The 15,837-nt window shown below is 44.2% G+C and overlaps 1 protein-coding gene across 1 annotated transcript; it reads right to left on the bottom strand.

The window, feature by feature from the left end:
• Positions 1-8,515: 8,515 nt before the first annotated feature.
• Positions 8,516-12,708, bottom strand: LOC147092424 (putative G protein-coupled receptor 139). Its single transcript, XM_085975726.1, has 2 exons — positions 12,439-12,708; positions 8,516-11,718 (listed from the first exon to the last, which is right to left on the bottom strand). Exons 1-2 carry the CDS (start codon positions 12,506-12,508, stop codon positions 10,814-10,816), a joined length of 975 nt encoding a protein of 324 aa, XP_085831852.1. The 5' UTR covers positions 12,509-12,708; the 3' UTR covers positions 8,516-10,813.
• Between the last annotated feature and the right edge of the window lie 3,129 nt (positions 12,709-15,837).

The raw sequence follows: 15,837 nt of genomic DNA, 5'->3' as shown, positions 1-15,837 counted from the left end.
ATTTATTCAGCATGTCCAGGTGTCATGTTTCAAGTGGTTGTTGCGTTAACCGGCTGAGGGCTTGCGGAGCGGCTGCATTCAGGTGCGTTCATTGCCACAGGCCATTCCCTGACAGGGGGCCTAGAAGTGTCGTTCAATAAGCCACCGGCGGACGGCCCTTGGACGTTGTGGCTCCCTCCTGGGCTGGTACTCCTCCTCCTCCTCCTCCTCCTCCTCATGGTCCTCCTGCTCATCCTCCTGAGGTGGTGGTGCAACGTCAGGTGGCAGTGCCTGAGTCCTGCGGATAGCCAGGTTGTGCAGCATGCAGCACATGACGACGAACTGGGAGACTCTATCCGGCGAATACTGTAGAGATCCACCGGAACGATCCAGGCAGCGGAACCGTTGCTTGAGGATGCCAATCATTTGCTCTATGATGTTCCTTGTGGCTTGATGGCTTTCGTTGTATGCCTCCTCCGCAGGGGTCCTGGGCGCGCGGAGCGGGGTCATGAGCCATGTACACAAAGGGTAGCCCTTGTCCCCAATAAGCCATCCCCTTGGTGGAGGCTGTGCCTCGAACATGTCAGCCACAGTAGTCTGGCGCAGGATAAATGCATTGTGGCTGCTTCCTGGAAAGCGGGCATTGACAGCTAGGATGCGCTGCCTGTGGCCACACACCAGCTGTACATTGAGGGAATGGTAGCCCTTCCGGTTGCGGTAATCCTCAGCATTGTAAATAGGTGCCCGCATAGCCACATGCGTGCAGTCAATGGTGCCCTGCACCATGGGGAAGTCCACGATCCTGCCAATTCCGACTGCACGCTGCTCCTGCCTCTCTAGGGTCATGGGGAAGGAGATGAATTGGTGTCTCCTCGCAAAAAGTGCATCGGTGACCTGCCGGATGCAGCGATGCGCGGTGAACTGGGAGATGTTCACTATGTCCCCAGCAGCGGCTTGGAAGGAGCCACTTGCATAAAAGTTCAGAGCCACCGTGACCTTCACTTCCACCGAGAGAGACGTCCTGCACATCAGCTGTGGACGCAGATCTCTGTGAAGCAGCTGGCAGATCTCTGCAACCACCTCCCTTCTGAAGCGCAGCCTGTTAACACAATGCGCCGCAGTCATGGTGAGATAGGACACCTGCTGCCGGTATTGCCTGAGTGGGTAAGGCCTACGTTGCCGACGCCTGATGGCCCCTCTGCGTCTAGGCATGGCTGGCCCTCTCACACAGCATCTGCGAGCCCTTCGCACATAATGCTGCAAATGAGGGTTGGAACCCCATACAGCCCCCATAATAAACTTGCAAACAGTGAAATCACAATGATTCAAATGTCAAAGCTCTGGCCAGAAGCCAAAAATACCTCTCCTATGTTGTTCCAAATCAGTAAGCTCTGTTCCTTGGTCTCTGTCCAGAAATCCAAAGCAGTAAAGTCATTGCAGCAAAATGGCTGGGCTTTATAGGTCAGTGTAAGTGCCCTTTAATTAGCGCTCCCCAAGGCCCACAGGGCCTCTGTTGCGTTCCACTTCACAGTTCTTAACAGCACCACGCCCACATTGGCCGGGCGCCACTGAATTTCCGGTTTGGGGTGCACAAACAGCGTTGCACGACGAAATGACGTCATAAGCTGCGCGCGCAGCTGAGCGGGCACAAACACTTTGCGCCAGCGCTAAATGTCTACTGAATTTGGGTGTAGGCGCAGATCGGCCTGCGCCCGGGCGCTAAGTGCCTAGCGCTGGAAATATACCCCTCTTATGGCGTTAACGGCTGGCGAACACAACTGAATTTCTAGGCCATTGTCTTGTAACAGGGGCCAGCGCTTTATTTCATCAAGATAAGTTCAATCTAACCTGAAATGTACCATCATAACTTCTTACCATAAACGTAAATTACAAAGATTGCAATGTGAGACTTTCACTCCACCTTTATTACAGACCTGCTCAATGTGTCACTTTGTTACTCTTCTCTTCTGTCTAATGGTGTGTATCTCAAACCTGGAAATTGTTAACCGGAGAAATTTACCTTCTGGCGCTGGTTATGCTGATCGGATTCATGTTCGTTTCGATGTTCCTTTCAAAGTGCTATTCAAGGTAAATGTTACTCTGACAGCAGAAGATGCAGTAGAACAAAAACAAAGGGAAAGCGATGTAAAGGGATTAGGCTAGAGAGACTGAAAGAGTCAGATATAGGGAAACAAGGAGTAACAGATGAAGGAAGCTAGGTAATGTCAGAAGGAGCCAAAGACATCTACAAACACACAGGCAGACGTAAGGGAACAAAGAGAGACAAGTGGAGCCAGAAACAGAGAGAGGGGGCTTAAAGAGAAATACAGGCGAAACTCAGGGACAGAGATATAACGAAGCACAGAGAGAGAGGTGAAAGGCAGAGACAGAAACAGAGATTGAGAAGACCAAGAGAGCGACAAGGAAAAAAAAAGTAAAGCAAAGATAGAGGGAAGAGAGAGACAGCGATATACAGCAAGAGAGAGAGAGATAGTTTGATGGAGACTATGATCAGTAGAGGTGTAAGCATGTAATCAGGGAGGAAGACATCTGCAGGTGCAGTTTGCCAGATGTAAAATAATGCTAGATTGTGACTGAGGAGACGGGGAAACTGTTCACCCACACATGGTATTCTAGGCTGTGCTGAATATCAGCCTCTTTTTTTCAGCACCAAAACGACCCTATTGAGCAAGGAGAAAAAGAAACTAGTAGCAAACCGTGACTATGTCCAATGTGTTGTGGTTGAGAAACAGGTGAATTTTCCCTGTCTTCCTGTCCTCTCTCTGATCCTAACTATCTACCAATAAACTTCTCTATATCGACATTTGCATTACATTTGCCTTTTACAGGCCCTGTATTTACCTTCTGTATTTGGATATTTGTTTCCCGACAATTATATCCACCAGGCATTCCAGTTTTGATGCAATTCATTTTTGAATTTCCTTTATTAACACGGGAATAATCCTTTATTTGTTGCAAGCAGAGCTCTATGAGATATACCTCCGTCAGTGTGTCTCTGAACAGGAAGTGAGCTAAAACTGACCAGCAGTAGGACTTTGGAAAGTGAGACAATGACATGATGCGATTTCTAACTCTGGGCTCCATGAGTGCACGGTTGTATAGTGTTTATGTTACTGGGCTAGTAATCCAGAGACCTGGACTAATGATCCCGAGACGTGAGTTGAAATCCCACCATAATACCTGAGGAATTTAACTTCAGTTAATTAAATAAAAGTCTGGAATAAAATAGTTAGTATCAGTAATGATTACCATGAAACTATCAGATTGTCGTAAAGCCCCACCTGGTTCAATAATGTCCTTTAGGGAAGGCAATCTGCTGACTTTAGCTGGTCTGCCTGATATGTGACTCCAGACCCACTGCAATGTCCTTGACTCTGAACGAGCCTCTGAAATGGAATAGAAAATCAATCATTTGAACCAAACTGCTATGAATAAGAATAAAAGCGGACAGAACTCCTGGCTTGTACCTCATCACTGGCATACCCAGCCCAGTCGAACCAGCCAAATCCTCGCCATGCACATTGGGAACTTGTAACAAAATTGGGAGAGCTGTCCCACAGACTAGTCAAGCAACAGCGTGACATAGTCATACTCACAGAATCATATCTTTCAGCCAATGTCCCAGACTCCTCCATCACCATCCCTGGATATGTCATGTCCCACCAGAGGTGGGGGCACAGTGGTACACAATCGGGATGGACTGGACCCGGGAGTCCTCAACATTGACTGGGAACCCCGTGAAGTTTCAAGTCAAGCATGGGCAAGGAACCCGCCTGCTGATTACCACCTACTGCCCTTACTCAGCTGATGAATCAGTACTCCTCCATGTTGAACACCACTTGGAAGACGCACTGAGAGTAGAAAAGGCACAGAATGTACGCTGGGTGGGGGTCTTCAATGTACATCACCAAGATAGCACCACTAGTGGCCGAGTCCCGTAGGGCATAGCTGCCAGTCTGGACTAGCAGCAGGTGGTAAGAGAACCAACACGAGGGAAAAACCTACCTGACCTCTTCCTGACCAATCCACCTGTCGCAGATGCAGCTGTCCTTGATAGCAGTGGTAGCAGTGACCAATGTAAAGTTATTATGGAGATGAAGTCCCGTCCTTACACTGAGTACACCCTCCATCGTGTTGTGTGGCACTATCACCGTGATAAATGTAAAATTCAGAACAGATCTAGCAGTTCAAAACTGGGCATCCATAAGGCGCTGTGGGCCATGAGCAGCAGCATAATTGTATTTCACCACAATCTGTAACCTCATGGCTCGGCAAAACCCTCAATTTCCCAATACCTTCGAGCCAGGGTAGCAAAGTTGGTTCAATAAGGAGTGCAGAAGTGTATGCGAGGAGAAACACCAGGCGTACCTAAAATGGGTTGCCAAACTGGGGAAGCTGCAACACAGGCACATGCATGCACAGCAGTGGAAGCAGCATGCTATAATCAGAGCTAAGCGATCCCACAATCAAAAGGGGTACACAGTAACAGTGTAATTAGATAAAGGGGACAGGGTAATTTAGGGAATCAAAGTAACTATTTAATTAGACATAGAGGACAAGGTAACTTAGGGGAACACAGTAACTCTGTAATTAAAGATAGAGGAGAGGGTAATTTAGGGGAACACAGTAACTGTGTAATTAGTGATAGCATACAGGGTAATTTAGTGCAACACACTATGTATAATGAGGCACAGGTGACAGGATAATATAGAGGAACACAGTAAATGTAATTAGAGATAGAGGACAGGGTAATTTAGGGGAAAACTAACTATGTAATTAGTGATAGAGGACAGGGTAATTTAGGGGAAAACTAACTATAAAATTAGCGATAGAGGACAGTGAAATTTAGGGGAAGACAGTAAATGTGTAATTAGAAATAGAGGACAGGGTAATTTAGTGGAACACAGTAACTGTGTAATTAGTGATAGAGGACAGGGTAATTTAGGGTAACACAGTTACTGTATATATAGAGATAGAGGACAGGGTAATTTCGGGGAACAGAGTGACTGTGTAATTAGTGATGGAGGACAGGGCAATTTAGGGGAACACAGTAACTGTGTAATTATAAATAGAGGACCGTTTAATTTAGGGGAACACAAACTATGTTATTAGTGATAGATGACAGGGACAATTATGGGAACACAGTAACTGTTTAATTAGAGATAGAGGGCAGGATAATGTAGGGGAACATAGTAAGTGTGTAACTAGCGATAGAGGACTGGGTAATTTAGGCGAACATAGTAACTGTTTAAATAGAGATAGGGGCAGGGTGATTTAGGGGAACACAGTAACTGTCTAATTAGAGATAGAGGACAGGGTAATTTAGGGGAACACAGTAACTGTGTAATTACAGATAGAGGACGGGATTGGGGGTAATATTCTGGCATGGATAGAGGATTGGCTATCTAACAGAAGGCAGAGAGTTGGGATAAATGGTTCATTCTCAGGCTGGCAATCAGTAACTAGTGGTGTTCCGCAGGGGTCAGTGCTTGGTCCCCATCTCTTTAAAATCTATATTAACGATTAGGAGGAGGGGACCGAGTGTAACATATCAAAGTTTGCAGATGATACTAAGATGGGAGGGAAAGTAGTGAGTGAGGAGGACAAAAAAACCTGCAAGGGGACATAGACAGGCTAAGTAAGTGGGCAGAGATTTGGCAGATGGAACACAATACTGGAAAGTGTGAGGTTATGCACTTTGGCAGGAAAAATTGTAGAGCAAGTTATTCTCTTAATGGCAAGAAACTGAAAGTACTGAAGTGCAAAGGGATCTGGGGGTCCTGGTGCACGAAACTCAAAAGGTTAGTATGCAGGTGCAGCAAGTGATTAAGAAGGCCAATGGAATGTTGGCTTTCATTGCTAGGGGGATAGAATATAAAAATAGGGAGGTATTGCTTCAGTTGTACAAGGTATTGGTGAGACCGCACCTGGAATACTGCATACAGTTTTGGTGTCCATACTTAAGAAAGGACATACTTGCTCTCGAGTCAGTACAAAGAATGTTCACTCGGTTAATCCCGGGGATGAGGGGATGGACATATGAGGAGAGGTTGAGTAGATTGTGACTCTACTCATTGGAGTTCAGAAGAATGAGAGGTGATCTTATTGAAACATATAAGATTGTGAAGGGGTTGGATCGGGTGGATGCGGGGAAGATGTTCCCGATGATGGGTGAAACTAGAACTAGGGGGCATAGTCTTAGAGTAAGGGGCTGCTCTTTCAAAACTGAGATGAGGAGGAACTACTTCACTCAGAGGGTGGTAGGTCCATGGAATATGCTGCCCCAAAAAGCTGTAGAAGCTACATCATTACATAAATTTAAAACAGAAATAGACAGTTTCCTAGAAGTAATGGGAATTAAGGGTTACGGGGAGCGGGCAGGAATTTGGACATGAGTCTCGGTTCGGATCGGTCATGGCCCTGTGGGTAGCGGAGCGGGCCCAGGGGCCGTGCAGCCTGATCCTGCTCCTATTTCGTGTGTCTAATTCTGTTAGATTCAGGAGATGGTTCGGTGATAGTGGATTGGCGGTTAGGATCAGATCAGCCATGATCTTATTGAATGGCGGAGCAAGCTCGAGGGGCCGATTGGCCTACTCCTGCTCCTATTTCTTATGTTCTTATGTTCTTATTTAATTTAGCGGAACCCAGTATCTGTGTAATTAGCGATAGAGGCAGTGTAATTTAGGGGTACTCAGTAACTGTAATTAAAGATAGAGGACAGGTTAATTTAGGTGAACACGATAACTGTGTAATTAGTGATCGAGGACAGGGTAATTTAATGCAACACAGTAACGATAATTAGAGAGAGATGACAGGATGATATAGAGGAACACAGTAAGTGTAATTAGAGATAGAGGACAGGGTAATTTAGGGCAAAACTAACTATGTAATTAGTGATAGATAACAGGGAAATTTAAGGGGAACACAGTAACTATGTGATTAGAGATAGAGGGCAGGGTACTCAGCGGAACACAGTAACTGTGTGATTAGAGATAGAGGGCAGGGTACTCAGGGGAACACAGTAACTGTATAATTAGTGATAGATGGCAGGGTACTCAGGGGAACACAGTAACTGTGTAATTAGAGATAGAGGGCAGGGTACTCAGGGGAACACAGTAACTGTATAATTAGTGATAGATGGCAGGGTACTCAGGGGAACACAGTAACTGTGTAATTAGAGATAGAGGGCAGGGTACTCAGGGGAACACAGTAACTGTGTAATTAGTGATAGATGGCAGGGTACTCAGGGGAACACAGTAACTATGTGATTAGAGATAGAGGGCAGGGTACTCAGCGGAACACAGTAACTATGTGATTAGAGATAGAGGGCAGGGTACTCAGGGGAACACAGTAACTGTGTAATTAGAGATAGAGGGCAGGGTACTCAGGGGAACACAGTAACTGTGTAATTAGTGATAGAGGGCAGGGTACTCAGGGGAACACAGTAACTGTGTAATTAGTGATAGAGGGCAGGGTACTCAGCGGAACACAGTAACTGTGTGATTAGAGATAGAGGGCAGGGTACTCAGGGGAACACAGTAACTGTGTAATTAGTGATAGCTGGCAGATTAATTTGGGGACATGGAAAGCTATTCACCGTTTAATAACAAATAGAGATCACAGGAATGCCAGGAGCACACAACAACCCTTCAATGAGAATAGCAAAATAGAGCAGAGCTGGAAATCTGAAATAACAACAGAAAATGCTGGAAACACTCAGCAGTTCAGGCCGCATGGAGGAGAGACAATTAAAAGCAACGTTTCGGATCGAACCCTTCGTCAGAATTGGAAAAGTTTAGGGAAGAGTGATTTTTAAGTACTGGCTGTTTAATTAGAAACGAGGTCGAGAATCACAACCATATGGAATGGAATTTAACATGGTAATGCAATTGTGAACTGTGGTTTCAATTTTACTTTTTGATTTTGGATGATGTGATTGATTACATATCAACTTCTCACGATTGTAGCTGGGTGCAGATGCATCTCATCTGAGTCTGATGGAGTGAAAACCTCTGCATGAAGCCTTACTGGTGCCTTATGTACGATTGATCATCTGATTCCAGTTAAATGAGAATGTGACTGCTACACAGACGTACTCGAAACTCATAATCACTTTCGTAGAAGCGGGATGGTAGCCGGATTGGCAAAGCCTGGGCTCCACAGAGACTTGAAACCAAGTGGAGTTTTGCTTTTACAGAAGCTCGGGATCAAGTGGAACTTTGAAGAGGGTTAAGAGGGCACTTAAACACAATTAAAAAATGAAGCTCATTCACAATGTACTGAAGCTATTGTCAGCGAAAGGTTTTCAATCAGCTTCTTGAAAATTGAAGTGAGGTGGCATAGGTGTTTTAGCACAAAGTATAAGCAATAGTTAATTAATCATACAATTAAAGTTACTTACTACTAAGCTGCTGATTGTTGGTTGGGGATTCAAACGTGTTATGGATCTGAACTCAATTTCTTGGACCATTGCAAATGCTCAGTCCAAACTGTCACATTTCCACTGCCTCTTCGTATCAATCCTCACAATTTTGCATTATCGAATCATACATAAGTAAAAATACAACTCTATATAAGGGAAATTTAATGGTCTCATCTTTTTATCATAAATGATAGTTTTCTATATTAAAGAGCATGTTTTCCTTTGGGCTGACCCGTATAATTACATTAGTTCATTTTATTAACAATAATTTCACTCTTGTTCCTTTAATTGCTATTCGACCAAGTTTAATTATAACTCTGTCTTTAATTCTGTGCTATTTGTACAAATGAACACGCCAAGGCTCCTTCGGCAGCACCTTCCAAATCCACGAACTTTTCCACCTAGAATGACAAGGGCATCAGGCTCAAGGGAACACCACCACCTCCAAGTTCCACTCCAAGTCACACACCATCCTGACTTGGAAGTATATCGACGTTCCTTCTTCATCGCTGGGTCAAAATCCTGGAACTCCCTACCTAACAGCACTGTAGGAATACCTTCACCACATGGACTGCAGTGGTTCAAGTCGGCGGCTCACCAGCACCTTCTCAAGGGCAATTAGGGATGGGCAATAAATGCTGGCCTTGCCAGCGCTCCCACATCCCATGAACGAATAAAAAATTACGATGACATTCCAGATGTTTTCCTTTACATAATTAACAGATTTCCAACACTGTTATCAAAGGAGTAAAGTTCTATGAAATATATGAATTAGTTTAAAATGATGTGGCTTTAATTACATTTCTTCTTACTGCATCCTGAATCTGATCATGCTGCAGGGTGAGCCCTCACTCATCAGCTCAGTACTATTTTAAATTAACTGCTTAAGAGGCAAAGGCTAAAGGTAAACATTAATACATTAAGATAAACCAATAGAGTATAACATTAGCAGACTTCAGGACAGTCTGATTATCCCTTCCGATACAGTGCCGTCCATCGTAGGATTAGAGTATTTAATGTCAGCATTAAACTATATCTCATCAGCAACGTATATCTATCGTGGTCTATTCTTTTGTGCAGATCTCTACCCATTGGTTTTACACATTAAACTCTCCAGAACCACAGTAACCTTTTCAAGTAGGGTTGTTTTCAGCATGATTGACCGTGTCTTGGACCTGTTCACCATAGCATCTTCATCATGAATACCGCATCATGAATAACGCAAGCTAATTGCTTCCTGCCGAACGCGTCGCCTCTGCACACACAGCGATAATGCAATATCATACAGCGCAATACATCCGACACAAAACATTCCTGCCCTTTCTGTCAATCCGGGTGGGGGGAGGGGCGGATTCTGTAGGTGTTAGATTTCAAGATATTAACTACATTCTTCTAATTATTCAATTTAGGCAAAAACACAACCATGTCAAACGGAAAGCTATCAGTTAACCATCTTAACTAAAATTTCTTGACTTTCACGAGATTGTGCATTGATTCCAGACTTATATCTTTTGACGAGTTGTGCCAAGGTGACTTACGTTAAGAAGGGACGTGTGATAGCATAGATAGAATGAGAGACTTTGCATTAGTTCAGGATCAAGAACTAACTGCCATAGATAAAGGAATAAATGGAAGTGATTTAGAACTGCGAGTAGGATAATCCTCTTTAGATGGAGAGTTCTGAGGCTGTGGAATTCACAGAGGGTGAAATTACGTCCATTTCAAGTTTAAATTGTATATATCAATGAATAAAAATAGGTTGATGGGATGTTGAGATCAGGGGGTTTAAAGTGAATGGAACTATATTCTCGGGTGCAGTGTAAACGCGGACACAAACTCTTTGGCTAAAATGACCTGTTCCCCTGTTATCAATTCTACAACATTTCGGTGACCAGTTTGGGATGTAAGTAAATATCTGTGAACAAAGATGTCTAGTGTCACATTGACGAGTCAAGTTCCTACTGTCTCTATCATTAGACACTGATCAGGAGCCAGGGCCCCGTTCTATTGGTCCAGGAGACAATGGGGGCGGAGTCTGATGGGGAGACCAGCGCCTGCAACATTCACACCAAGATTACAGAATTACAGAAAACCACGATTGTATCACATAGTTTCTACATTAAAGAAACCTTTAACTATTGATTATACTGGAGCGTCTCATTCCAGTCCCTGCGGTGTAAGCAAGTTAACGCTGACGCCCACATGTTCTACTCCTGCTGAAGCTCAGTCATAACTGTTCTCTTTGGATCTTGAGCGGGTATCGATTATGTTTACCCAGGGAAAGCAGCAGACATCAAGGCATGAAGTGAAGTAACTGTTATCTAATGCCTTTTAATTTTCACTACAGCAAACCATAGTATTTGCTGTCTAGTTTGGACCAGAAACTATGTTTTATTTTTTCATTAATTTGCAAATAAATGTCCAAGGAGTTTTCATCAGCTGCTTCAGCTCTTCCCTGAATTTAGTTTGTGTAGCTGCATAAATGCACGTGTTTGTACAGGAACTCAAAAACATGAGCATATATCCGGTTTCAGCGGCAATGTAGGCAGGGGCTGCATAATTGCCTCTGTAATGCACGGTGCTTATCAAACTGGTAGTTACATAAGTAACGTTAGTTGTCAGCCACAGCAGTATAAAACTGCCCGATACAGAGAACAGTAAAATGATGGATTTCCTTCGGCTCTCCATCTCTGGATCGCTCTGATTCTCAATGCCGTGACTCCGGAGTGCCCTGCGGACTCGACTGGCCACTAAAATACGTCTGGCTGTCAAACAATTAAACAGTAATATCAAAGCAAAACTGAGCAAAGTAAAACAAATGGCACATAACCAGTAAAACACCACACCTACAGGCGATGAAAAAAACTCCGCTCTGAAGCGGCAACCCCAGTGAACATTGTTAATTATTCGCTCAGATTCAAATGCAAACCAATACAGGAGGCTTTGTAAACAGATCAGGACAGAGACCATTGTTATAACCGCGGCCGCAGTTCTCACTGTGCAATACTTGGATTTAAACTTCTTACAACATATAGCTACAAATCGGTCAAATGTGAATGAGACTGTAAACCACACCGACAAATACAGGGCGACACATTGCAGGCATATAATGAACTTACAGACGGCAGTTAATGACAGGAATGTATGTGGAAAGTAATAACGTAAAATGCGGTTCAATAATATATTGACGATCATGACCAGTAGATCTGCTGTTGCCATGGCCACCATGTAGACAGAGATACATTTGGAAAGGCCGCAGTTTCCTCTGGAGAGAATCACGATTGTCAGTAGGTTCGCTGTAAGAAGGAGCAACAAGAGGTCAGTAACGGGGTCATTCAGATAAATCTCACAGATGTGTCCCTATTTAGCGTTAAGTGCATGGATTTTTTCATTAATATAGGTGAAGACACTTTATTTAAAGGAACGAAATCATTGAACATTCAATATCGAGGACTGAAAACCCGCCTTCTGTCCAGCAAACTTCAGTCAAGTATTAAATATAATTACATGGCAATTAATGGAAATATATAATTCAAGTAAAATATTCAACTCCGATAAAAAAAACATTCACATTATACTCAGACGCTGCCGAGAGGAGGGGAGCACCTTCCTGAACGGAAATTATTTCGGAAAATACCTTTCAATTCCCCTGTTGGGTGGAGGTTTCTGCAGTCCGAGGAATTATCAACTTAATGCAGAGAGGGAACAACGGCACAAAAGACATGATTACGATGGGCACTGAGCAGCACATTCTTTAATGAGCTATGTGCTGTTGGAGGGGCCGGGGAATCTGCCTCGCCCTCCCTCAGTATAGGGAGGAACATTGAGCGCCCGGTGCCCGTGATCCAGCGACCGGAAAAGTGCCTCAGTGGTCGTGCGGACGACTGGGATTGCCGCTGATTTTCAGAGACTGATCCCGGTGAATAAATGACTCTGCAGTGTGGACATTCTCGGAATCTGTTACATTAACACTGAGATAGTCAACAGGTATTAGGCAACAGGATACATTGACTCACCGGGAATGCCAAATGCTGCGAGGACATGGTAGTAAATGTCCCGTATCTGTACAATTATTGGCCGTACCATTGTTTTAAAGATTTGTGTGAATTCTGAGCTGCTTTACGGTTCCGGCTGGAGTGTTTCTGAGATCCGTAAATGCTCCTGCTTTATAGATCAATCGGTGCCCCGGTGAGACAATCCAGTTACACAATAATTGGCTTTAGTTACAGTCACTGAACAAACAAGGAGCGATTTCCAACTTCAGTGCACCCGGGCCGCCAATGGGGAAATTGAACAGCTCAGTCCATGAAACTCCGTCCATTAACACCAATTAACGGAAAGTAATCCCAGAGGGACTGCACTCTGCGCGTGTTCAGTAAACCCTGAAGGACAAAGCAAATATTCCCCCGACACTGCGTTAATTTCTTGGAGCCTCATCTTAATTTGGTGAAATCGTCACTCATCCATTGCCTAATTAAAATATGTTTTTTACTGCAATGATGAATGATGTTGAATCGGCTCTAACATTACTGATGGTGACGCTACTCCAACATTAATGTTGATGATTCTAATCTATCATTATAGGTGCTGAACCTACTCTAACATTACTGGTGATGACCCTAATCTAACATTAATTGTGCTGGCCCTACTCTAACTTTAGTGGTGGTGACTCTTCTCTATCATTACTGGTGGTGCCTGTAAACTAACATGACTGGGGGAGACCCTACTCAAACATTACTTGCGATGACTACTTTAACATGACTAGGGGTGACCCTACTCTAACATTAATGGCTATGCCCCTACTGTTACATTCCTGCTGGTGACTACATGATTATATTACTGGTGCTTACATGGCTCTAATATTACTGTAGGTGACCCTAATAACAATTATTCCTGGTGATCCGATTCTAATATTGCTGTAGTGACTCTTCTCAAATGTTACTGCTGGTAACAATAATCTAAGCTAATGGGTGGTGACTCATCTCTACCATTACTGCTTCTGACATTTTTTTATTTGCTCACGGGATGTTGGTGTGCTAAGTCAAGGCCAAACGTTATTGCCCATCCCCAGTTGCCCTTGAGAATTTGGTGGTGAGCCGCCTTCTCAAACCGCTGCTGTCCATTTGTTGAAAGTCCTCCCACAGAGCTGTTAGGGAGGGATTTCCAGGATCTTCACCGAACGACGACGAAGAAACGGCGATATAATTCCAAGTCTGGATGGTGTGTAACTTGGAAGTGAACTGGCAGGTGGTGGTTTTCACAATGCGCCTGCTGTCCTTGTCCTTCCAGGCAACATAGTTTGCATGTTTGGGAGGGGCTGTCGAAGAAACTTTGCGAGTTGCTGCAGTACATGGTACATACTGCAGTCACAGTGCATCGGTGGTGGACGGAGTGAATGGGTAAAGTGGTAAATCGGTGCCAATCAAGGGAGCTGCTTTGTCCTGGATGGTGTTGAGCTTCTTGAGTGTTGTTGGAGCTGCATTCATCAAGGCAAGTGGCGAGTATTCCATCACACTCCTGCCTTGTAAATGGGAGAAAGAATTTGGGGAGTCAGGAGGTCGGATACTCACCGCAGAATACCCGATCTCTGACCTGTTCTTGCACACACATTACTTATTTGGCTCCTCCTGTTAATTTTCTGGTCATTGGTGTCTCCTACAATGTTTGTGGTGGGAGTTTCGACAATGGTAATACCGTTGACTTTCAAGGGGAGGTGTTTACACTCACTCATTTTGGATTATTTAATTTCCTGGCATATGTCTGTCAGCAATATTTCTTGCCATTTTTCAGCCATAGCCTGCAAGTTGTCCTGCTCGCGCTGCATTTGGGCTTCATTATCCCAAGAACTATGAATAGAACGGAACACTCTGTAATCAGCAGCGAACATCTGGACTCCTCTGTTCTTATGATGGCCAGAAGTTCAATCATAATCATAATCATAATCAACTTTATTGTCATTGTTAGTGCACAAGTGCAGTACAATGAAATGTAGGCTTGCGGCTCCCGAGAGTGTACATTTAGATTAAGACCTTTAAACATTCAACATTCATTTGGCTTGTAATACATTAACATAAACATAACCATAATAAAGTGCATTGGCAGATGTGCAGGCTTTAGAGTTTATTTGTGGAGTTCAGTAGGATGACAGCCCTGGGAAAGAAGCTGTTCCTAAACCTGGTCGTTTGGGTGCGAATGCATCTGTAGCGTCTCCCAGATGGCAGGAGGGTGACCAGACTGTGGCTGGGGTGGGTAGGGTCTTTGATGATGGTCCGTGACCTCTGTAAACAGCGTTTCTGGTATATGTGCTGGTGAAGTGGCTGATGAAGCTGTTGCAGATGGTTGGGTCTCGAACACTGCCCTGAGGAAATACTTCAGCGATGTTCTGTGGCTGATATGACTGACCTGCAACAATCTTCTTTTGCTAGGTATAACTCCAGCCAGAGAATTGTTTTCCCCCTGAAACCCATTTACATCAATTTTACCAGGGCTGCTGGATGTCACACTCGGTCAAATACTGTTTGATGTCTGGGTCAATCATCGTTACCTCACCTCTGGAATTCTGATCCTTTGTCCATGTTTGGAATAAGCTGTAATGAGATCTGGAGCCATGTGAACGTGGCGGAAACCAAACTGAGCATCCATGATCAGGTTATTGATCATTAAGGGACACTTGATAGCAATGACGACGACACCTTCCATCACTTTGCTGATAATTGAGTGGAAGGTGATGAGGCGGTAATTGGCCGAATTTGATTTGTCCTGCTTATTGTGGACAGGTCACTCCGGGGTAATTTTTCATTATGTCGGTCGATGCCAATGTTGTAGTTGTACTGAAAGAGCTTGGCTAGAAGTGCAGATGGATCTGGAGCACAAATCTGCAGCACCACAGCCCGGAGGCTGTTGGGCCACAGCCTTTGCGGTATCGAGTGCGCTCAGTCGTTTCTTGATGTCACGTGGAGTGAATCGAATTGGCTGAAACTTACATTGGCCCAGAAATTCGGGTCGGGGGCTCCGGCGGGTGCAAGCCCCCACCTGCACTTACCTTGCGCGCTGGCCATTGAGCTGTGGGCCCGCATGGAATTCCGATCTGGGGCCTGGTCCAGCTGCCGGTGCACAGTGCTTGCGTATCTCAGGGGCGCAGTTACTTCAATGCGTCCCCTGGGATCACATGAACCATGGAGAGCCAATCGGAGCAGGGAATGCTCCATTCATAAGAGTGACAGGAAGAGCTGTCAAAACTTATAATAACTATGGCCCCAAAATAGCACTAAATCTTCAAATACATTTTTTAAAAATCACATTTTTTAACTAAACTAAAACTTACATGAAATAACTATTTTAAACAATAATTTAAATTTTAGAAAAAAATAATTTTATTTTCTAACGGGGCTAAAAATAAACTTACCTTGCTTTTA

The sequence above is a fragment of the Somniosus microcephalus genome, unplaced genomic scaffold, assembly GCF_052327205.1.
Source record: "Somniosus microcephalus isolate GS21.2 unplaced genomic scaffold, FLI_Smic_1.0 unresolved_chr2, whole genome shotgun sequence".
Lineage (NCBI taxonomy): Eukaryota > Metazoa > Chordata > Chondrichthyes > Squaliformes > Somniosidae > Somniosus > Somniosus microcephalus.
Note: the sequence above shows the minus strand (reverse complement) of the source record. Positions and strands in the feature narration are given on the sequence as shown.